Below are 25,971 nucleotides of genomic sequence, written 5' to 3' on the forward strand. Positions count from 1 at the left end.
TGTAGATAAGGATGTGGGAAGAAGACCATTCTTACATTGTAGCTTTACTTGTAAACTGCATCTTTGAAGAACAGTTTATCATTATGTATTAAACGCTCTTAAAATGTGTTCCTTTTGACCTAGCAATTCTACCTCTGGTAATTTACCCTAAAGAAATAAATTAGAGGCCTGGACTAAGCAAGATTTATATACGAAGTGTTGTTTATCATAGCATATTTTATAAAAACAGAAACACAAGTACACGTTGAATGTCCAAGAGGAAGATGATTGGTTAAGCAAATTTTAGTAGTTCATAAGATTAAATAATATGCTGTCACAGGGAAGATATTTACATTATACTAAACTGAAAAAATCAAGATGTGGTATCATATAATGAGGGTAACCATACAGTGTGTTATTCGTAAGTGTACAATTCGAGAATGAATGGAGGAGCTAAAATAATTAAAATAATTTAATTTTTTTCTTTTTTTTGTGAGGAAGATCAGCCCTGAGCTAACATCCATGCTAATCCTCCTCTTTTTTTTTTCCTGAGGAAGACAGGCTCTGAGCTAACATCTATTGCCAATCCACCTTCTTTTTTTTTCCCCCAAAACCCCAGTAGATTTTTGTATGTCATAGTTGCACATCCTTCTAGTTGCTGTATGTGTAACGCGGCCTCAGCATGGCCGGAGAGACGGTGCGTTGGTTCGCGCCCGGGATCCGAACCCGGGCCGCCAGTAGCGGAGCACGCGCACTTAACCGCTAAGCCACGGGGCCGGCCCAAAAATAATTTAATTTTTAAAGTATTTATTTAATGACTGAAAAATTGGCTTCATTTTATTGAATGGTCTATAAAATAATCCCATTCAAAAACTGTTTTCCAAAATAAAATCATTTCTGAACAAAAAAAGACGTACATCCTGGTACATTTATCCAGATTTAAAATTGACACCTTCAACTGACTATTTTGTATGCTTTTATTTGAAAAAATATTCTCTCTACAGTTGCTCAGAATAAATTCTGCTTAAAAGCAGGATATTCTCAATTTTAAATTTTTGCATGTTAAAATGTATAAACATTTCACACCAGATATTTTCACACATGGCATTCCTTTGCTTTCATTCAGAGTACCTTCTACAATTTTTACATTGAAAAATAAAACTTTTTATTTTTAATATTTCTTCCAATTTAAATGATGCAAAAATCATAAGTTTTCAATCAAGTTTAGCATTTTAGATTGTTCCTGTGAGGCTGTGTGGAAAATAAAAAGTGAAAAACCTTGTTTAGAATTTAGTATTTTGAAAAATGGTTAAATGCACTATGAATGAAACTTTCATTTGGGACCTTTGGCCAGAAAGTTTTTATAGGGAAGAGTGAGCTGTTGGACCTCCTTGGGGCTTTGTGTTTATATTCAACCACACTATAATCCATTCACCATGCTGATGCCTAGGTAATCTTTCTAAAAGGTATGCTTTATTCCTGAAATATTATGTTCCATTCTTTAAAATCCTCCATGACTTTTCATCACACTAAAAATAAAAATTCTGAAATTTTACCATGGCCTACAGAATTCTTACATAGTCTGAATTATACCTAGTTCTCTAACGTCATCCTGTATCATTCACTTGCCCTTCTTGAGCTGGCCACACCAGCCACCTTCTTTTTCCTCAGGGCCATTGCATTTGCTGTTTTCTCAATGGGAATTCTCTCCTCCAAGATCTATTCATCACTGGCTCCTCCTCGTCATTCAGGTCTCAGTTTAAATTGGGTCATTTCGGAAACATTTTCTTTGAACATTATTCATAGAGTTTTTCTTCTAATTCACTTTCTATCACTAGTACTCAATATTTTATTTCTCTATTTAATTTTCTTCATAACAATTATCACTATTTAAAATGCTCTTGGGGCCGGCCCGGTGGCGCAAGCGGTTAAGTGCGTGCGCTCTGCTGCGGCGGCCCAGGGGCTGCAGGTTCAGATCCCGGGTGCGCACCGACGCACCGCTTGTTAAGCCATGCTGTGGCGGCGTCCCATATAAAGTAGAGGAAGATGGGCACGGATGTTAGCCCAGGGCCAGTCTTCCTCAGCAAAAAAGAGGAGAATTAGCATCGGATGTTAGCTCAGGGCTGGTCTTCCTCACAAAAGAAAATTTATTTATTTAGGGAGCAGGAATGTTATATGTCAGGTTCACTAATGTATCTCCCAGAGCATAGTAGACACCTAGTATTTGTGAAATGAATGACTGTCCCATACAGTTACTATATCCATATTTCTTCCTTGATTCTCATGTCTAGCTACAAAAAAATTTGTTAGAGGTGTTTGCCTACTGTAATTTCAAAGACAAGGTAAAAATAGCACTAAACAATTAAAAAACTTTAAGCAAGATAGTGATATGTCCTGATCTCTATTTTAATGTTTTCTCAACACAGATAAATAAATTATAGCATATTGAATTGCCAGTATACAGGTGGATATAAAATGAGAGAAAGATTTATATTTTTACTTTCTCTTTAAGTAGAAAAGACCCTAGAGAATGGTTTAGAGTTCTAGTAGGAATAACCCATGAACTCTGCTACTGGAGTAATTAATCTAGACTTGCAGTTCCAGCCATGGAATAGCTTATATCAGACTAACCCTCCCACCAAAAACAATCATAAAAGCTAGACAAAATGGTGTGAAGGCATTGGAGGGCAACTTAACTCAGGTAGGACTTGAGGGACTGTGATCCTAAGAGAAGGTCGTCTCCATATAAACATTGAATTCTTCCCTGAGGGCATGTTCTAAATCATGGTGCAGAGCAATAGAGGCCAAGCCTAAAGTGGTGGTCGTTTGGGGCAGAGAAGATTATGCTCAGGTCTTGGAGCTACCAAAAGGGCTGAGATGTGAGGGACAGAATCTCAAGATGGAAGGAATTGCAGAGGTAGAGCCCAAAAATTTATGTATAAATTTCCCTCAAGTTGTTGGCCGATTCTATAACTGCACATGCATGGGGCAAGACTCAAGGAAACCAGAAAACAGCGTTTGGAGGCTAAAGGGCAAAGGAGAAAATTAACAGCTATGTGGTACTGGGGAGACAGAGGTCGGTGTTTAAAGCTGCCAAGGTGGAGGGAGGGCCCTTAGTAAACACCCCGGGTTTTCAGCTGAGATGCCAGAGAGCCACTCCCTAGAAGTAGAGGTAAAACTGAAATAGACTACCCTTAACAAAGCTTAAAACCAAGGTAATCTGCTTGTGCTCAACCTGTGTTTCAGAAGAAACTTAACCTTCTTAGACAGAAGATAACATCCAAAGCTTCTATACTTTTTCATTTATGTGGTCTGGCTTCCAATAAAACATTATAAGGCTAAAAAAAAAAGCAGAAGATAGCTTAGAGATATACTGCACAAATAAAATGTACACAAGATTATTCATTGTAAAAGTCTTCATAATAGCAAGATATTAGAAATATGCCAAAGGACCACCAATTGAGGATTGATTAAATAAATTATATCTATTCATATAATGCAGTAGTTTTCACACAGGCACTGAATTAGGGGCAGGACAGTTCTTCATTGTATGATCCTGTGCTGTTACATCTTTGGTGCCAGCACAATAAATGCAAATTAAGACGACTCAAAATTTTCTCACACATTTTCGTATGCCTCTGGGGTGGCGCATTCCAATTGAAAATTATTAATGTCATGGAATTCTGTGCAGCTGTAAAAAAACAAAATGAGAAAATTGTTTATGAACTGATATAGAAATACGACTGAAGTCTATCTTAAGAGTAAAATGCAAAATACAAAGAAGTAAGTATACTTTGTTATGTTTTAAGAAAGGAGGAAAATAATATATATTTGGATTGCTTATATATGCATCAAAAATTCTGTACTAATACATAAGAAGCTAATGAAAGCGATTATATGTGGGGCCTGGTGGGGTGAAGAGAGAGAAGAATGAGGTAAAATATATTTACTGTATGCTTTTCTGTATTTTGATTTTTAAAACACGTAGATGTATTACCTGTTCAAAAGATTTTAAATTAATAAAATTTTACATATAAGTAAGCTATTTTGTTAGATATAATCATTTCTAAGAGATTTATTTAAAATTTATGTATTTACTTAAAAAATGTTTTGGTTTTTTCCTGTCTCCTTTTACCTCTGCTTTCATTCAGTGGAGTAGGGCGGAACTGGGGCTGGGCATCTGCAGGTAGCAGCATTCTTGCTGAATTTGGTACACTACATATGGAGTTTGTCCACCTCAGCTACTTGACTGGGGACCCAGTTTACTACAAAAAGGTTAGTTTTTTTGCCTTCTTTTCTTTGTTTATTATAAAAGAGTCTTTTAAGCTTTACCCAAATACTTGATTAATGCTTAGAAGATGTTTGCCTTTCTAGAAGTATGTTTATCAGGACTCTGGCCTTCTTTTTCTTTTTAAATTATCTAAAGAAATGTCCCATTTAGAACATATTTAAAATATTTACTGTTATTTGAGAAATTGTAACCACTAGCATGTTTTTAAAAAATTCCATTGCCATCTGTATTTAGCATTGTGCTGAAGTTCCTCATCAGCATGGTAAGACAAGAAAAACAAAATGAACAAAAAATTTAAGAATTGAAAAGGAAGGAAGACAACAGTAATTATTCACAGATTATATGACTACCTAAAACATTAAGACAGTCTACGTTTAAATTAGTAGAAATAAGAGCTTAATATATTTTTTGAATAAAAGGTCAATGTAGATATTAAAAATCAGCAGCATTTCTCTGCACCAGCTACAGCAGACAAGAAATTATCATTTATAAAAATATACCTTGTGTGGTGGCAACAAAAGTGTAAGTTTCCTACAAGTAAATCAACAAAAGATAAACAAAGTTCAAAACTGTTGAATGACATTGAAGAGGACCTAAATAAATGGAGAGATGTATCGTGTTCATGTATAGGTAAACAATATCATAAAAATGATCTATAGCATCAAGTCAATGCCAATCAAATCCCCATTGGCTTTTTTTTTAAAGGAAAACTGTAAAAAGTTGACTAGACACAGAATTTATATAGAAGAGAAACTTTCATGATACCCCTGAGGAAAAACATTTTGGGTGGATTTGCTTTACCCACTTTTCAACACTGACAGTGTAGTAGTGATGCACAGAGACAAATTGATGAATGGAATAAATAGCCCTTAAACAGACCCATATATAAGTGGAAATGTTACGGCAAGTGTAGCATTGTAGATTATAACAGTTAATTCCAGGAGCATTAAATGCTTACATTTAAAAGATGAAAACCTAGTAATGTTGAAAATACATATACCCTTTAACCTAACAGTTCCACTCTTTGTTATGTATGTTTACATCATATACGTGGAAGCATTGTTTGTATTAGCAATTTATATAATAAAATCAATACAGCAGTAAAAAAATGAATTGTTATATTTATCAATTAAAAGGATATGATACAACTGTAATAAAGTTCAAAACAAACAGAGCTGAAAAATATATTGCTTAGGGATTCAGAAGTGATTTTAGTAAAATCAAGATAATGACAAACATAAAATTCAGGACTCTGACTACATCTAGGACAAAGGCAGTGATATATGAGTGGGTAGCAGTAAACAGCATCAAAGGTGTTTGTAGTGTTGTATTCTTAAATTGGAATGTGAGTAGACTCTATATATATTCCTTTCTTTGTATGCAATATTTTGTCACTTGAGAAGAATTTTTAGGTAAAGATAGCAAAATGAAGCCAGATCACAGAATTTCTCCTTTACTGACTAAATGAACAATAACAACAAAAATAGTAAAGACCAGCAAAAATTCATCAACAGCAATGAAAGAAGGAAAGGCTGCAACCTCATGTCATAAACATGTGACAGCCAAAAAAAGAAGAAAGAGATTTCTGGCATGGTACTTAAGTTTGTTTCCCACCCTATCCGGAATCCTTACTGGGCAGAGAAAGTGAGTCAACAAATTCCTGGTATTCTCTATTAATATTACAAGGGAGACTGGTGCCTAGGATGTCCGATATACAATTGCCCACAGCTCCAGAGGGGTTCTCACCTTCCATCCTCCTTGAACACATAGGCTTCAGCAAATCAGACAATACACTGGTACTCCGAATCTCAGATTGTATCCAGGAGGGGAGGAATACCCGCCACACACAGTAAGAAGGAATTCAAGGACAGTTCAACTAGACAATATCAAATCAAAGTTCTGGTCAGGGCTGACCCTGTTAAATGTGAGCAAGATGAAAAGAGAAAGCATGGAAATTATGCAAACATTGCAGGAAACAAAAGCAAGGTGGTAAGTAGTATGTAAAAGACTGACAAAAGAACCTAGTTTCAAATTTTAAAAAGTCACCATGAATACTTCATTCTATTACAGAAATTGAATTCAACAAAATAGGAACTCAAAAATAAAACAATAAAATGATACAAAAAGATTGAAGAGCTAAAGAAACAAATTGAGACCTTAAATAATATATTTCTATAAGAAATAAATGAAAAAGAACAAAGAACTTACTGAGCATAATTGAAAACTGAATTACTGACATGGGATAATAGCAAGAGATAATCATAGTGAAAACAAGGAAAAAGATTAAGCAATTAATAAGATGATAAATTCATAAAGCAGAGATAATCTAACATATGGTATTTCTGAAGTGGAGGCGCTAACACACATAGGAATCAACCTAAAAGCAACAAGAAAGAGAAACAGAACTGTAAACTCCATTTTTAACAAAAGTAAGAGAAACTTGATATTTCACATCACAAAATAGGAAAAAAGGTTGTCCTAAGCAATCAGAATCAGAGAGAAGTTTGAGAAACTGAAGAGAGGATGTTTACGGCTGCAGATTTCAAAAATAAAAAGGCAGTAGAGCACAGTTCTCTAAAGTAACTGGTACATCTTGAGGTACAAAACCAAAATCCTCGTTAGCAACAATGAGAACAGGATCACAAGCTGATGGTGGATGCTCCTTTGGATCCCACTGAACAAGATGCTCTTGAGAAGCTAGAAAAATAGAATTCAGTGAAGACTTACAGACAAGCTGTATTTTTGCCTGCAAACTTTGGTGAGGGAAGAGAATAAATGACAGCTTCTCTCTTATGAGCAGTGCTGCATTGCCAGTCTCAGTTTTGTGGGGAGAAGCAAAGGCTGAAAAAGCACATTCACATCTGGACTCTACCTGGCTTTTTATGTCAAAAAACTCTTATGAATAGCTGGTTCAAGAAAAATAGTAATGAGTAAATCATCCAAAAAGAAGTACAGAATTTATATACAAAAATATTACCAGAAAAAAAGAGGGAAGGAACATGAAAAATAAATTATGGCCAAAAAATACTTATCAGAAAATAGCAATTGAAAATGCTGACCAAACATCACCATGAGAGAGACGATAATGGAGCTTTCATCTCTATAAAACAAGTATATATTCAAGAGTTACAAGTGCTCGGAGACAATAAGATATGATATCAGTAACAAAGTATAAGAAAAAATAAAGTTATCAGCAAAATGAAGGCCAAAATGGAATCAATACAAAGAAAGTTTTCAAAATATGGTAAGGGACTTAGAAGACAAACTTGAGACAAGTTACTAAACGTGTGGAAATCAAAAAAGAGATAGATAAAAAGATTTAGAAGAGAGGCAGAGAGGATTCAATGTATGCATAATTTTCAGAAGACAAAAGAAGGTTAATTTTTTCATCTTTGCTGACGACCTCATTCCGAACCGACTAAACCTGGTTTATGAAATTATTCAGACTGAGATTGTTGTACACAGAGTCGGTCTCAAACATGAAAGAACACAGGTAATGTAGCATCCCTGAGCACATTTCTAAGATTTCATGATGACAAAATCCAGCCAAATGAAAGATGATTGGAAACTTTGTGTTAAAAGGATTAGTGCTATGCTCAGAAAATAGTGAAGTATATATAAGGTATGTGGGGGAAATGCCCAGAAAATAGTGAAGTATATATAAGGTATGTGGGGGAAAAAAGTTTTCCCAAGTCTTTTATACCAACTAGGTTATCCTCAGATGTCATGGTAACTCTCTCATACAAATAAGAATACAAGGAATAGGACATCTCTGTGCCCTTTTTTTTTTTTTTCCAGCACTTACAAAATCCATCCCATCTAGACATGAATCAAAATAAAGTCCCTGGGAGTGTCTCCAGCTTCTTAATATATTTCATGGTTTTTTTCCCCCTTAACTTCAGGGAGATCTTTTAGGACCTGAAAGTTTTGGAATTTTAGGAATTTAGGGATATCTATTATGGGATCAGTGTTGAAAGTTCAGCAATTTAGTTTTAGTTCATTTGCTTTTTTGTCTATTAAATTCAGATTATTTTCATACTTTTTATTACAAGTGTCATATTATGATTACATTTCTATGAAATTACTTCTGTTCTTATATTTAGATATGTACATATTGAATATATCTGGAATGATGTTCATCATTGATGTTTCTGATGTCTGTTTCTGGATAGTAAAATGTTGGGATTTAAATTGGTTTCTCTCTGTGCTTTTTGTATTTTTATTTTTGATTGACTTTTAAATAATGATCATATATCATCTTATAAAAATAATGAGTCATTTAAAAAGTAGAAGCCTTTCCTGACCGCCACACACACATACACACACGCGCGCGCGCGCGCGCGCAAGCCGGGGAGGTTCTGAGTGAGGAAAAAACATATAAAGCCTTGATGACATGTTATTTTTTGTTAATTGCATTCTTAAATTTTATGTTGCTTAGGTCATGCACATTCGCAAACTACTTCAGAAAATGGATCGTCCAAATGGTCTTTATCCAAATTATTTGAACCCAAGAACAGGTCGCTGGGGTCAGTGTAAGTATTCTGGTACAAGTGATACCTTGTTAAAAGGTTATTTGTCTGAAAACTTTTCCTTGATGTAGTGAAAAGTACTACATGTAGAGTTAGAAACTCTCAGGTAGTGTCTAACCCTGTGATCTACTAGTGCTGTTACCTTTGGCAAGTTTCTAATCTCTTGTAGCTTCAGTTTTTCTACTTGTAAGATGGAAACATTAATAACCTGTCTCACGTGAATATTTTATTTCATGTATATGTTAAGTACTTTGCTAAAATGTATTGTGGCATTTGGAAAGAGTTGTACTTTAAGCCCTTATTCATAAATCATATCTTCATGTAAATAAGTGTATTGCTTGGGATAAGTATTTATCAAAGGAATATGAAGAACAAATGAATATGTTAAATGACTAGAAAAGGGAGCAACTGCTCTTGGACAAGTTATGTCCGGTCATTCATTTTAAAAGAAGCTGTCAGTGTCTGTTATTTATCAGGCTCTGTGCCAAGTTCTTGGATGAGTCTGGAGATGGAGAAATAACATGTAGGACTTGGTCTGAATTCAGGGAGATCCCAGGCTGGCAGCGTAGGCAGACACACTTAGAAGTACTTGGAGTATAATGTGATAAATGTGATGGTAGAAGAATGTACCAATTGTTATGTGAGACTGTGGTAGAAGTAATTCCCTCTGTCTGAGGAGACAGTGTTTTGTTTGGGGAGCGGCTGATTTTCTTATTAGAACTTTAGAATTTATCTTTGAAGGAACTGATTTGTTAAAAACAATAAATAAATAAGTTTTTATGTGGAAATGTGGAACTTAAAAGAATTTTAATAAATTATGGGTTTATCCATGGTATTCTCTCTTAACAGATAGGAAAACTAAAATAAATAGTAACACTTGTGATTTTGCCCCTAGTGTAACATGTTTGCTTATTTTTGAGATTAATAAAATCGTAGTGAAATAGTGAATAAGAGGTAAAAGTAACAATCACTTAATTTTATGTATGGAAAACACTGTTGAATCTGCCAGTGAGAAATTATGCTAGTGTTTCCTACCAAGAGTAGGAAAACGTTTGCCATAGATTGTCTTTTGGGCTCCTCTCAAGGAAATTGTCCTTTATTCTATGAAAGGAAAGCAGATCAGTCAATACAATTATGTCTTTCATGGATCTGGGAATAGATATTAATCTTTTGACTCTTCTTATGTACTTTTTTTTTTCCTCTATCCTGAAATTCTTTACATGTAGCTCATTTTGATTTTGAATACAATATATGAAGGTCTAATGTCTAGACTGAGTGAAAATGATACTTTCTGAAAAAAACAAAATCCTGAGAGCAGCATTTCTAAAATATAAAAATGTACTTTTCTTATTCCAGATAAGGGTGACTGGTTTGGATATCTACTCAGTAATTTGGGTGAATCTTATTATAAATTTTTTCCTCTTAGAGTTATATTAAGATTTTGGAGTATTCTAACATTGGGGGAAAAATTATGTTCAGTTCCTTCCTTATATGCCAGTATATATTCTGTATGATAGAACTATATAACTATAAAAAATGAGACCATAAGGTGGTTGATTATATAATCAGGAAAGCATGTCACATAAAGCAGAAACCATAAAGAAAAAGCTGTCAGTTTTTACTCTGTATAAATGTTAATCTCTTACATTTTGTAATGAAAGACAAGTAACAAGGAAGTATATTTGAACATGTTTGGAAAACAAAGTTTTCATATCCTCTCTATATCAAGAACTCTTATAAGATCGTAAGAGAAAGATGACCACCCCAATAGAAAAATGGACAGAGAACAGTTAGTTCATGAAAAAATGAAACACAAGTGGACAACAAACAGATGTTCGTATTTAACCCTAAGTGGTTAATGAAGGTAAATGGTACCTGGAGACAATGTAATGTGACAACACATTTTTTCTGTACAGACTAGTGCCACTTTACTACCACTTACAAAGACTACTATCTTTGTAACATATTTGTAGCATCTCCATAGACTGGTCACCAGAGACCTTTGTCCCTCTCTTTTCCCACTTCACCACATCCCTAATCAAATCAATGCAGCTTTTAAACAGAAGACACTGTTCTTTATCTATTAAATTGGTAAAGGAAATAGACACATCACTGTATCAATTGCTTCAAAAAGTGTGAAAATTTGGATGCCCTTTGAAGCAGCGACTCATTTCTAGGCATGTATTCCAAAGAAATTTTGAGATATATATATATGTAAAGTTTATTTATAATAACTTTTGAGTTATTTATAATAGGGATAATTTGGAAACGTTCTAAAGCAGCCCTGTCCAATAGAACTTTCTATTATGAAGAAAATGTTCTATATCTGTTCTATCTAATACAGTGGTCAATAGCCACATGTGGTTATTGAGCACTGGAAATGTTGCTAGTACCTTTGTGGAACTTCATTTTAAATTTTATTTACTTTTAATTAGTTTAAATTTAAATAGGTACTTGTGACTAGTGCCTACTGCACTGGACAGTGCAGTTTTAAAACATCCTATGAAAGAGATTTGGTTAAATAAATTATAGTCCACCCAGATGTGGTATACTGTGCAGCCATTAAATGTTATGTTATAGAATGCTTGACATAGATAAATATGACATATATAGAAAGATATACACAAAGAGAAAGAAAACAAAAACTACAAGAATAGAAACCAGGGTTATCTGTGTTTTCTTCTGAATGTTCATTTTTATTTTCTTTTTGTTTACCTTTATTAATCTAAATTTGGTAATGAACATCTGTTACTTTTGAAGTAAGACTAAAAACATTTTTAAATAAAAAAGATGCCATCTTCCATGCCAAAAATCTTAGAATACTGAAAAAAAAAAATAACTGGGAATTGCCAGCCTTTGAACTGATCAACAGTATAGCATTGATGGCCTCTTAATTATTAAAAATATAGCTCTTTCTCTTTATCAAATGATGTTGTGAAAACTGGATGGCCACATGAAAAAGAATGAAGTTGGGCCCTTACCTTATACCGTATACAAGAATTAACTCAAAATGCATCAAAGACCCTAAATTTAAGAACTAAAACTATAAAATTCTTACAAGAAAACAGGGACAAATCTTCATGACCTTGGATTTGGCAGTGGTTTCTTCAAAAGCACAGGCAACAATAGAAAAAATTGGTAAATTGGATTTCATTAAAATTAAAAAACTTCTGTGCATCAAAGATCACTATCATGAGAGTGAAAGACAACTCACAGAATGAGGGAAAATATTTGTAAATCATATATCTGATAAGGGCTTAATATCCAGAATGTATAAAGAACTTCTACAGCTCAACAACAGAAAGACAAACACCCAATTAAAAAATGGGTAAAGGACTTGAACAGACATTTCTCCAAAGAAGATATGTAAATGGAAAATAAACACATGAAAAAGATGCTCAGTGTCATTAGTCATTATGGAAATGCAAATCAAAAGCATAATGAGATGCCACTTCACACCTCTTAGGACGACTGTAATCAAAAAGACAGAAAATAAGTGTTGGCAAGGATGTGGAGAAATTGGAACCTTTGTACGTGGCTGGTGGGAATGTAAAATGGTGCAGCCATTGTGAAAAACAGTTTGGTGGTTTCTCAAAAAGTTAAACGTAGCATTCCATATGATCCAGCTATTCAGTTCCTAGGTATATACCCAAAAGATTTGAAAACAAGAACTCAAACATATTTGGATGCCACTATTCACAGCAACATTATTTACAATAGCCAAAAGGTAGAAACAACCAAAGTGTCCAGTAGATGGATAAATAAAATGTAGTATATCCGCACAATAGAATATCATTCAGCCATAAAAAGAAATGAACTTCCAATTCATGCTACAACATAGATGAACCTTGAAAACATTATGCTAAAATGAAAAAAGCCAGTTGCAAAAGGACAAATATTGTATGATTCCTATTATATCATATATCCAGAGTAGTCAAATTCGTAGAGACAAAGTGGATTAGAGGTTATCAGGGGCTTGGGTGAGAGGGGAATGGAGAGTTATTGCTTAATAGGTACAGAGTTTCCATTTGAGGTGATGGTTGTACAACATTGTGACTGTAATTAGTGCCACTGAATGGTGAACTTAAAAATGGTTAAAATGGGAACTTTCATGTTACATATATTTTACCACAATATAAAAATTGCAATAAAAATAATTCTTTCGTTCTTCGTTTTTTTCCTACAAAATAAATTCAGATTACTTCTTCAGAATATATTCATTCTCAGCAGTTATTAATTTTGAGAATGTTATAAAAAGAGCTATTCACTGGTTATTTTGGCATGAGGTCTTTACAGTCCTGGGGGAGCTGCCCTGATATCACTTCAGCAGCTGCAGTCCTTATTCAGTTGTCCAATTTGTTCTTTTTAGTGTTTTTGTATGTTTTATATCAGCTTCTGAAAAGTATATCAAATTCCATTATTATCCTTGAGCAGTATACATCTGTCATATGTATAAATAGTCTGCAAAACAAACAGTGGATTGAACTGAAATGTAAGAGAACTGAAAGCAGAGTTCAGCTCTGGCTAACTGTATTATAATTAGAGGAATGATGATGTCTGTGACATGCACATAGCAATCACAGAATAATTACTGGTAATTACCTTCAGGAGAAGTACTTGGCAACAGATAGGATATAGTAAGGAATCTAGATTTAAAGGCACATCATTAGGATTTTTAATCTTTTTTTTTTTACTTTATTTTTTCACTGCTTTTCTAAGTATAATGCTTAGGTTATGCCGTTTAATGACTAAAGTGAAGAAAATTGAGGAAATTGGTTATTACTGATTCATTAAGTTTTATACTACTAAATTTAAAAATTGTGGGAAAAACAAGAATGGATATAATATTTGGAGTTAGAAGCATAATCTTATCTTTTCCTGCTTAATAATTTAGATAAATTATTTAACTTCTCCTTGCCTTTGTTTCTTCGTCTGTTCTAGTTGTACTTATTTAATAGGATGATGATGTGGGTCATATTTATGAGATAATTTATTTGAAAATGCTTCATAAACTATAACACTTGATACAAATATCAGTTTTTTTGTTTTTTGGGTTTTTTTTGTTTTTTTTTGGTGAGGAAGATTAGCCCTGAGCTAACATCCATTGCCAATCCTCCTCTTTTTGCTGAGGAAGATTGGCCCTAGGCCAGCATCCGTGCCCATCTTGCTCTACTTTATATGTGGGATGCACGCCACAGCATGGCTTGATAAATGGTGCGTAAGTCCGCTCCCGGGATCCGAACCCATGAACCCTGGGCCACCAAAGCAGTGTGCGCAAACCTAACCACTACACCACTGGGCCAGTCCCCAAATATTAGTTTTTATTCTAGAATTTCCTATAAGAACACTTCAAGAAATAGCTTCTGTTAGAAACCTGCCATTAACTCCATGACATGCTGAGATAGAGCATATGAATCATTGATATTTACTGGTGCTTTATAATGTATTATCAATTTCTGAATATCTAAAGGACCTTAGAGTGACACAGTGCCTCAAATTTGTCACCTCGGCAGGCGTGGTTCAAGTGGTTCAAGTAAGTAAGTCAGACTACAGGGTGATAAATTCTATAGTTACCATAGATCTCAGGCTTCTGCTGTATATTCGTTTATTAAAAATATAATCTTCCACTGGAGCAACAATAGAAAAGCTGGAAAGAACCTGTCAGGCTATAGAACGTGCTATAACCTAAGTAACCTATAACTAAATCTGTAAACCCTGGCAATAATTCACAGATCTAAAAAACATTTCCCCTAATCCATGATGCCAAAGACTTGCCTTTCTTAGCTTTTCTCCCTGTTATTTCACCTCCTTTAATTCTGTTATATTTTTATCTTGTTTTCTTTCCTGCTCATTTGTTAATCCTTTCTTCAGATCTACAACATATCCAGAAACATATGTATGAGGCCAAAGTGCAAAAGTAAAAAAATGCCCTATATGTTATTTTAACAACTCTTACTTGTGTAAGTGTCATGCTCTAAAGTACTATTTATGTTCTTTAATCATTCCATACATTTCTCTCTGAGTGAACTCCCATGGCTCAAATCCATTTTATATTATTGATAACTCCCAAAGGTATACCCCCAACTTAGCCCCTCTCTGGATTTCCACATATCTGATTGCCTGTTTGTCATGTCCATTTAGATATCCAACTAGCACCTCAAATTCAACATGCCCCAAATTTAGACTCCTTCCACTTCAAGCTGTTTCCCCCTCTAGTATTCCCAATTGCGTTGAAGAGCACTATTGCCCTTTGTCCAAGCAGAAATCTAGACATCATCCATGATTTCTCTTTCTTCACTCTTTCAGTAAACACTTGATATAATAAAAGAGTATGGTAGAGTCAAGAAAGATAGATTATTTTAAGATGTTAATAATAAGCATTTAGATGCTAAGAAGTAGATTCAGTTCAAGGGTAGAAGTTGAAGATAAACCAAGATGGGGAGGATTCCTGAGAAGGAAGCGGAAGTGGTTAGGGTCCAGAGCTAGATGGAGTGTAGAGAGTGAGAACTAACATTTCTTCCTCTTTAACAAGCAAAGGGAACAGATGAATTGATAGGTCGGGTGCAGAAAGTTGAAAGATATGTTTTTGGGGGGTTTCCTCCCTCCTCCACCAACGAGCTGCATTTTTTCTGTGAATTAGAAGGCATGTTTGTCTGCTCAGAGTAAGGGAGAAGGTAGAGCAGTAGGGGACTGTGGAAGAAGAAATTTCAAATTTCTGCTTTAGGAAATGGGAAAGAGCACTAATCAAGGAGTCATAGAAAAGTTGACAAGTAATGTTGGGATTCTTATTGATGGTGAAAATTGTGAATTTGGGGATAATAGTAGAAAAGACTGACAGCTGAGCTGATCTTTTACTGATTGGGTGCAACAGAAGAACGATGGAGCAAGGATCCTCAATGTTTGGACAAGAGGATTACCTTATTGCTTCCTTTCTTCTGTAGCCTACATTGCATAGGTTCCAGACCAATGTGGGAATATTCGAGTACATTTATCTTTCTGTGGTATCTATCCTGTAAATCCCAAAGCTTGTGTCAACCCAACCATCTGCCTTTCTCATTCATGTACAGAGTCAGCTGAGCATTGCTGATGAAAATCATCAGTAGTGCAGATTAAAGTCACTACAAACTTATAATTTCCAATTCCAATTGGATCACCAGTACCCCTGACAACTCTTTAACTTTGATCAGTTCACTTTCCTATTCCTTACTCTCCAGAATACTGCTCTCCATGCCCAATTATCTTTTGACCATTTCTTTAGTTTCAATTTCCTGGGCAATTTTAGTTTAGGTGTGTCTTTAGTAAAAAGTATATAGATTTAAAAAAAAATTTTTTTTAATTCCAATATGAGTGTCTCAGTATTTTAAAAATTGAAAACAAATTAAATTTGTTGATGTTACTGATAGGTTTGAACTGATTCCAAATATCCTTTTTGTTTTGTTTACTTGCTTTTTTAAAAACAGCTTTTAAGGTATAATTGACATAGAATAAAATGTACATGTTTAAAGTGTACAATTTGGTAAGTTTTTAAATAAGTATACACCTATGAAAACAATCACCGCGATCAAAATAGTGACTATATCTATCACATCTGAAAGATTTCCTCATACCCGTATATGATTCTTCCCTTACTTTCTTTCTCACTCCTTCCTCAAGCAACCAGTGATCTGCTTTTTATCATTGTAGGCTTTTGCATTTTCTAGAACCCTGTATGGAATCCTTTATATATACTCTTCATCTTTGTCTGGCTTCTTCCATTCAGCATAATTATTTTGAGATTCATCCATGTTGCATATATCAATAGTTCTGAACAGAATTCTGCTTTGTGAAATGCCACAATCTGTTTATCCATTCACCTGTTGATGGACATTTGGGTTGTTTCCAGTTTTGGGCTGTTACGAAATAAAGTGCTATGAACATTCACATACAAGCCTTTGTGTGGACATATGTTCTCATTTCTCTTGAGTAAATACCTAGGAGTGGAATGTTTATGTCATATGATAGGTGTGTATGTTTAACTTTTTAAGAAACTGCCAAACTGTTTTCCAAAATGGATGTACCATTTTACATTCCCATTAGTAGTGTTCCTCCACATACTCACCAACACTTTATATGGTCAGTATTTTAATTTTAGCCATGTTCATAGGTGTGTAGTTGTAATTCACTGTGGCTTTAATTAGCATTTCCCAAATAGCTAAAGATGTTGAACATCTTTTCATGCTGTTTGACATCCATTTATCTTCTTTGGTGTGTTGTCTTATCAAACCTCTTTCCAATTGCCCATTTTTAAAAAATGGATTGTTTTCCTAATTTATGAGTTTTGAGAGTTTGGTATATATTCTAGACACAAGTTCTTTATCAGATATATTTTTGGCAAGTATTTTCTCCCAGTCTTTGACTTGTCTTTTCCTTCTCTTAGTGTTAAAGAACAAAAGCTTCCAATTATCAAGTCCAAATTTATCAACTTGTTCTTTTATGAATTGTTCTTGGTGTCATATTTAAGAAATCTTTGCCTAACCCAAGATCACAAAGATTTCCTCCTATATTTTCTTCTAAAAGTTTTATAGATTTAAGTCTGAGATCCACTTTGAGTTGATGTTTGTTTAGAGATCAAAATCGTTTTTTTTTATTTGCATATGGGTATCTATTCTAGCACCATTTGTTGAAAAGGTTATCCTTTCTCCACTGCATTGCCTTTACACCCTTGTAAAAAAAATCAGTTATCATATAGATGTGAATTTATTTTTGGATTCTTTTCATCTGTTTATCTATCATTATGTCAATACCATGCTGTTTTGATTAGTATAGCTTCATTACAGATCTTGAAATCAAGTAATGTTAGCTCTCCAAATTTGTTCTTTCTCAAAATTGTCTTGGTTATCTAGGTCTTTTGCATTTCCATATTAATTTTAGTATCACCTCTTCAATTTCTATAGGAGAGCTTGGATTTTGATTGTGTTGAAATCTGTAGGTCAATTTGAGGAGAATTGACACTGTAACACTTTCTTAACACTGTTGACATCTTTCAATCCATAAATGTTATATCTGTCTGCATTTATTTAAGTGTTCTCTATAATTTCTCTCAAAAAGTTTTTGTAGTTTTCTGTGTACAAGTCTTTTACATGTTTTGCCAGATTTATCCATAAATATTTCATATTTTTGATGCTATAACAAATGGTATTTTTTATTTCAATTTCTGATATTTTGTTGCTAATATATGGAAATAAAATTAATTTTAGTATATTAATCTTGTATCTACAACTTGCTAGCCTCACTTTTTAGTTCTAGTAGCTTTTTTGTCGAGTCTATCGAACTTTTTACACAGATGATCATGTTATCTCTAAGTAAAGACAGTTTTACTTCTTTATTTCCAATATGGCTGCCATTTATTTAAATTTATTTTAATTAATTAATTTCTTTTTTGGCCTAATTGCACTTGCTAGAATCTGCAGTCCAGTGTTGAAGAAAAGTGATGCAAGTGAACATTCTTGTCTTGTTTCTGATCTTAGGGAGAAAGCATTTAGTCTTTCTTGTCTTTACTTATCTTTTTGACATAGGTACCACAGTTATAATAACTTTTAATGTTCTTCTCTAGTAATTCTACCATCTTTGTCAGTTCTAGATCAGTTTTGACTGATTGATTATTCTCCTCATTGTGAGTTCTTTTTTCCTGCCTCTTTGCATGCCTAGTAATCTTGGATTAGATGTCAGACATTATCAGTTTTACCTTGCTGGATGCTGGGTATTTTTGTATTCCTAGAAATCTTATTGAGCTTCCTTCAGGCATACAGTTAAGTTACTTGGAAACTATTTGATCTTTTCCTGTGTTGCTATTATGATTTGTTAGGGGTATCTGATGCATTGCTCAATTCAGAGTTAGTTATTCCCTCTACTGAGACAAGATCTTCCTGAGTACTTAATGCCCCGTGAATTATGAATTTTTCTAGTCCGGCTGATGGGAAGAGGCATTATTACCAGTATGCTCTTTGTGAGCACCAGGCAGTGTTCCCTCCAGTCCTTTCATGTGGTTCTTTTCCCAGTCTCAGATAGTTTCCTCACATGCAGGTGCTGCTCAGTACTCTGCTGAACACTCAAAGGGAATCCTTTGCAAATATCCAAGGTTCTCTTTCTGTGCAGGCCTCTTCTCTGGTACTCTGGCTTGTGAACCCCAGCGGTGTTGGTCTTGCTGGACTATGCCTTTATTCCTCCTCCCTGTGCCTCTGCCTGGAAACTTTCCTGAAGCAGTAATTTGGGGGCAGTCATAGGACTCACCTTGTTTGTTTTTGATCTCTCAGAGATCTCTGTTCTTCGTTGCCTGATGCTCAATGTCTTGAAAACCATCATTTCATGTATTTTGTTCACTGTTTTTGGTTGTTTCAGGTTGCGGGGTAAACTCAGTCCTTGTTACTTCCTCTTGGTCAGAAGCTCAAGTCTTTTTCCTTGGTAATTCCTATTGTCTTATTTGGGTTTTTTTTCTATCATGCATTCTTAAAATATCCTTCCCCATGCTTCTTTATGTTTTTTGTTTCATTGTGTCTTTATTTACTAGTTTGAAAATTATATATATAGTTCCATCTTTTTCTGACAGTTGCCCTTGAATTTTAACTTATGTCCTGATTATTTATATTTTTGTAATGACATCTAGAATTAATCATTACTGTATCTTCCATCTGAACAAGGTGAGAACTTTAACACACTTGTACTGCTCCATTGCCAAACCTCCTCATGCACTTATGGTTCAAAATGTTAATTCTCTGTTCGTTATTGCTTTTTGCATATCCCACTCTACTCTCCTAGATTACCTGTTGATTTTTCTCGTTTGCTTTCTGTTTACTTCTTAATAAATTGTATCTCTACCACTCCACTAAAAGTAATTTCTTACGTGGCCCAGTGACTGCCCTATCGACTAGTCCAAAAAGGACAATGTATTAGTTAACTATTGCTGAATAACAAACCACTCTAAAGCTTAGTGGCTTAAAACAATTTATTATTTCTCCAAAATCTACAGGTTTACTGAGAGGTTCTTTTGATCTGGCTTGGGCTCTGCTGATCTTACCTGGACTTGCTTATGTGTCTCTAGTTAGCTGGCAAGTTGACTGGAGGCTGGCTGATCTAACAAGTCCCCATTTGAGAAGACTCAGCTCTGTTCCATGTGATAATCTATCAGGCTATACCATGCTTCTTTTCATGGCAGTATAACAGGGTCTCATAAAAAGAAGTGAAGCGTGTAAGGCCTCTTGAGGTTTAGACTTGAAACTGGTACACTGTTATTTTTTACCACATTCAGTTGGACAAAGTAAGATACAAGGCCAGTCCACTTTCAAGGGATGGGAATTTGTTTCCTATTCTTCTTCACTTAGCTTCTTAAGTGTTGATATTCCTAGGAATTTCTACTTATTCCCCTTTCCATTTTTGCCTCACCAACCCCTTCTCTTCTTACAGGATGAACTATGTCCTATATGTTGGTGACGTTCAAGTCAGTGATTGACAAGCTATGACAGGCTAGCCTGTGGCCTGTTTTTGTACGTCCTTTGAGTTAAAAATGATTTTTACATTTTTAAAGGATTGTTTAAATAATTGTCATCATCAGCAACAACAACAAAACAGAGGAGCATGCAGCAGAGCTTTATGTTATCTGGCCCTTTACAGAAAAAATTACCACTCCCCCCCAGCCCTGATGTAAATCAGTATTTCGTTACTGATTTTTCTTGGGCTTTAAACCTATATTCCCACATGTACAGGATATTTGTTCCTGAATATTTTGTAGGTAACCTTAAAATCAATATGTACAAAATTGAGCTTATTATCTCTTCTTTAAAATTTACTTCTCTTCATGATTTCTTATTTTACCCAGACTCTACATAGTCTGGCCTGTGTCAGAAACCTGACAATCTGACCACCCTCCAGTCCTGTTGTTTCCTACGTTCTTAGTAGCTCTAAAATCCGTTCCTTCATTTTTTCTTCCTTCAATTAATTTAGGCCTTCAATTATCTATCTCAGTTCAGTATTACCCCTTTCTAGTTCATCTTCCACAATGCCCTTTGCATGATCTAATCATTTTATTCCCACATTTAAAATTTATTTGATGTATTGGGACTGAGAAATGACTGTTAAACTGTAGAATGCCATTTTGGTTTGGTTATGTGGTGTATGCTAGAGCCAGAATGTATGGGGTTAAGGAGCAAGTAAATTATGAGAAGGAAGCAACAGTAAGTTCAAACTCTTTTAAGAGAGAGGAGAGGAATGGAATTGGGTGTTTGGGTATTTTTACAAAATACATTCTTACTACAGTCAACTGAGCAGTTTGAAATATTTCGTCTGGACATTGAGCTATGAGAAAATTAAAAAGCTTTAGGCACAAAGATACGTTTATAGAAGATTAAAAAACTCCAAAAGGAAAATTTTAATATGAAGATTTTTATGTATTTTTCTGATAATCCACATTAATGACATATGATAAGTTGTTTTTTATTATGTTTTCAATGGATATTTCATGTAACAGTTGATTATACTACGATTATAGACATCTTAGTATTGGGGGAATTAGGAAAGTGTTTAAAAATGTATACATGGAAATTTTATTAAAACTTGTAAGCATGAATACTTCAGGTATTTAATGCATTCATTCTGCAAACATTTTTTGTTGAACTTTTAAGTATTAGGTATTATGCTAGGTATTACTATTTACCCCATAATCCATTATTTGTTTCCCTAAATTGAAAAAGTGAGAGACTATGAAAATGGATTCATTTCTTTTAAAAAGGTGGTCCAATTAAAAAAAGAAAAAGTACCTTAAAGACAGGTTATTATAATTGTGAAATGCTATTTATACTTGAAAATGGAAATTAAGCCATTCATTTAATAACTGCTTATTGAGCACATGTTACCAAAAGTGAGAATTATGCTAGATGCTATAGGATATGTAAAGAAGCTTAAGCCATAATAAGATTGTCTGTTGTCAAGTTGCTCATAGTTTAGCAGAGAGTTTAATTTCCTTTAAGATAATTGAAACTTCACAGTATTTGAAACAAGACTGTTCTTAGATTCATTATGTAATATTTTTCTGACTGATCTATGGTTTTCAAATAGGTATATTAAAATTTCCTATATTTGCAATTTTTCAATTTAATTTTATCAGTTTTGGCTTTATATGTTTACTTTTTCTCTTAGAATACTTTTTAAATATACTTAGTTTAAACTTATTTTCAGAAGGTTGCTCCATTATTTGCTTTTGCTTGGTGTAGTGAATTCTCCTTTTTGTATAGTTGAATTTGTTAGCAATTCTTTTATGACTTTAGTTTTCCTCATGTGCATTGAAATTTTCATTTGCAAGCTCATCTTGTGTCAGAGCTTCATGATATGTATGTTGTTCTTTCCTCTCTTTACTCACTCCTCCATTCCTGGCAGTTTTATTAATACTGGCTCACCAGTTCAGAACTTGGTCTTTTTTTTTTGTACTGGAATCTCAACTCTCTCTTCTCCTGAGGATATTACACATCCAGTTCCCAGAATATATAGTAATTTATCCCAGTCTCTATTCTGCAGCTGTTTCTACTGCCTCTTCTAGTCTACGAAGCTCATTTCATACCGAGGCTGCACCACAAGTGAGTGCTTTGAACCCCATTACCTTGGAGGAAATAGACTTCTAGATGTCTTTATTTACTTCACTTTCGAGAAATAGAAACTTCTGCTCTTAACAGTATGAGTTTCTTTGTATTTCTCACCTACTACAATTATTATTTTGTTTTTAAATATGGCCATGCCTTTTTAATAAATATTTCTTCTTTTATTGTTGGTGTGTGTTTTAGGGAGGGGGTGAGATATTGCATGAAGTTAAAAGACCATCTTGACATGAGTCATTATATAACTATTACAATTTTTAAAAAGTTTTTCCACGTACCACCTAAAATAATCTTCAATAACACAGTGGTTACATGCTTCCAAGTCCCACACCATCAAGAAATACTGGAGTAAATTAAGATTCCCTAAGGTCCCACATGCGTTGGTTTTTATTCATGATAGGACAAACAATGGGAGCAGATTAGGAGACAGGGGAAGGAGAAATCAAACATATATAGCGTTAACTAATTGCAGAGTTATCCAGAAAGAAGTTATCTTGAGAAAGTTTTATTAGGGCTTCTGCTTTGTGGTAGAAGATTGGACTGTAACTTCACCACTGTGGCCAACCATCCTTCCTGAGACCACAATGAAGTAAAAGTATAGAAATGTAGAAAGGAATAAACCCATAATAGTGAAGAGATTTGGAGGCAAGTGGGAGATCATAAGGGACAAGATATTTCAACAAATTTGCAGAACACATTATGGCTAGGAGTGGATGAATAGAACCGAGAAAGGCACAGCCTAAAATATACTACACGGGGACCTCAGAAAAAGTAACTGATGTAATCTCAGAGCGATTTTGGGTTCATAAACAATAGGTGCGAGTAACTGAACACGAGTGAAAAGTAGAACTAATAGCAAGTATTTATTCAAGGTTGTTATAGGGAACGTGGACTCCACTTGAAATTCTTATCCACCACCTCATTCCTGGCATTTACCAGTACATATAACTAACCAGCTAGTCTTTTAAAAAAATGAATGATTTCATTGAGGAAAGGTAAGACTTTCCATATAGATATTGGTCCCCCGGCATAAAGCCTCCCTTCATTCTAAAATTCAAACAGATCCACAGTTTCACAAAAAAAAACACTTGTTCCTGACTCTACAGCAAAGCCTGCCAGTTAGCCCACCTTTCCTCAACTTAGCCTACACAAAAAGCATCCAGTCATAATTCCCACTCAGAAGAGAGACCTAGTGACAAATAGGCCTACTCAGTGGAGGAACATCTGCTTTTCAGTGGAGGAAACCAGAACTTCAATCTTAAACATAGTTAAGTAAATAATGGTTGATTGACACAATGGGATATCATACAGCACGGCGTGTAAATGATATACAGCTATATACAGATATATAGCTATATACAACAACATGGTGAATCTCACAAAGTGTTGAGCTGTAGAAGCCGGACTCAAGAGAATAAATGATGACATTTAAGTATACCAACAGAGTTGGCAGAGGGTATTAGATGGTAACTGTATAAAAAAATCAAAGTGATTACCCCCAAAAATCAAGATGTTGCTTATCTTTGCGGGGTTGGGGATTGTGATTGAGAAGGGATGCGTGAATGCTTTTGGGGTACTGGCATTATTCTGAGCAGAGATTATACACATGTTCTCTATAATGAGTGTAACATTTGTATGTTATATGCTTTTCTATATGCATGTTAAATTTCACAGTAAAAACTGTTTGAAGTCAAAAAGAGAATCCGAGAGGAGACTGAGGCATTTCTATAAATAAACATTTTTAATCCTCTATTTTATTCAAAGAACTCTGAGAAAATATATTCACAAAATATGAATGGGATACTATGAAAAATAAGCATTTAGAGACAGAAAAGAGCTCAGAGATTAAAAGTATGATTGCTGACATTAAAACTTCGGTGAAAGAACCAAAAGATAACATTGATTTTTAAAAAATTCCCAAAATATAGAAAAAAACTAAGAGACTAAAATTTGAGACAAAGAGTAATAGAGAATCAAAGCACGAGGTCCAATTTCCAGCTAATAAGAGTTTCAGAAGAGAGAATCAAGCAAGTGAAGTGGAGGAAATAATCAAAGAAATAATAGAAGAGAATTTTCCCAGAGCTGAAAGATAGTAATCTTTAGTTTGAAAAGTGCCCAGCACAATGAATGTAGGAAAAAATTTAACCAATGTTGAAATGAAGATTCTAAAGCTAAGAAATGCAAGTTGGTGTGAAGAAGGGAGATTGAGAACACACTGAGCCTATAAAATAACATCAGATTTCTCACCAGTCATACTGAATGTTACAAGACATTGGAGCAGTACCTTTAAGACGCTTTGAGGGAAAATGATTTCCAACCTTGAATTTGATATCTATACAAAATAAAATTAAGAGGGAGAGCATTAATAAGGACATTTCAGACAACACAGTTGCATCTCACGTGCTCTTTCTTGGGAAATTATATGAGAATATGATTCAGTGAAACAGTGTAAAGTAAGACATAGGATTGAGGAAATAATGGATATAATTCAGGAAAGCACGAAAAGAGAGGTTTCAAGATGATAGCCATATAGTATGTTTAGACTGTGCAGATTGGGAGGAAGGCCACTAGGGGAATAAGAGGGGCAGGGGTGACTCAATGATTGAGAGGCTGGGAAACAATAAAAATGATAAAAGAAAAAGATGGGAGACAATAGAAAGGCAGCTAGAAAATCAAGGGAAAAAACTAAAAGCCATACAAGAAAGTCATGGTTAAAATATGAGGACAACTTAAATACAGCATAATTTTAAGCAGTTGATGAAGTCTAAGAGAAGACTGAGCAGCTGGTGAGATAGTAATGGGATCATTCACTGAGTGAGTCAAGACATTTTGACATAACCACAAAATTGAGGGAGCGGCCTTGATGGACTATTTTGTCATAGTTGTTTTGATACAGCTGTTTTAAAATAATTGTTCTCCAAATATAAAATCACTGCTTTCTTGTTCATTACCAAATAATGTGCCTCAAAGGCATCCTTAATCCCTTCTCTATCCCAAATGTTCATTAATGTGGAACTTTCCCTGTCTACTCCATTCTGTTTATTTTACAAGTATGTGTTGTCTTTTATGATTTTTTGTGGTTATAAAATGTTTAAATCTGTTAGAATTAATTTAGCATCGAAGTGTAATTTATCCTCTAAATCCATCATCGTATGTTACCATCATTTAAAATTCTTAAATGTAAGTATGGTGAGTATTGAAAGCTATTAGAAGTTTAATTGTGATTTTCTTGTGCAGTCTGAAGCTTAGGATAAGGGATTATATTGTAACTCTGTCTTAATTCCTCTAAGTGTCATTTCTAATACCCAATCAGTTAATGTTACAGATTCAGGAATGCTACATGAAGCAGAGGTGTCCTTCTTCTAGATATTTAGATGGAAGACAAAGGAGAAAATTGTTAAGCTAACAAAGCATAGTTAAAAGTAAATTGCCATTTTATATGAATGGCCATTTTTTCTGAACTTGGCAAAACAAATCTGTGGTGATAGAGGTCAGAAAAATGGTTATCTTTGGAGGTTGGGTATTGGTTTTGAGGGCCACATGAGGAAGACTT

General features: G+C 34.4%; 1 protein-coding gene across 1 annotated transcript in view; it reads left to right on the forward strand.

Annotated features, from left to right (window-relative positions):
• MAN1A2 (mannosidase alpha class 1A member 2) overlaps positions 1-25,971 on the forward strand; it is a 175,653-nt gene that overhangs the window by 106,697 nt on the left and 42,985 nt on the right. The window contains exons 7-8 of the mRNA XM_058538907.1: positions 4,131-4,254; positions 8,709-8,802. Of these exons, the coding sequence (XP_058394890.1) occupies positions 4,131-4,254; positions 8,709-8,802 (218 nt within the window). The remainder of the gene's footprint in view (positions 1-4,130; positions 4,255-8,708; positions 8,803-25,971) is intronic.

Source organism: Diceros bicornis, chromosome 4 (genome assembly GCF_020826845.1).
Source record: "Diceros bicornis minor isolate mBicDic1 chromosome 4, mDicBic1.mat.cur, whole genome shotgun sequence".
NCBI classification, from domain to species: domain Eukaryota; kingdom Metazoa; phylum Chordata; class Mammalia; order Perissodactyla; family Rhinocerotidae; genus Diceros; species Diceros bicornis.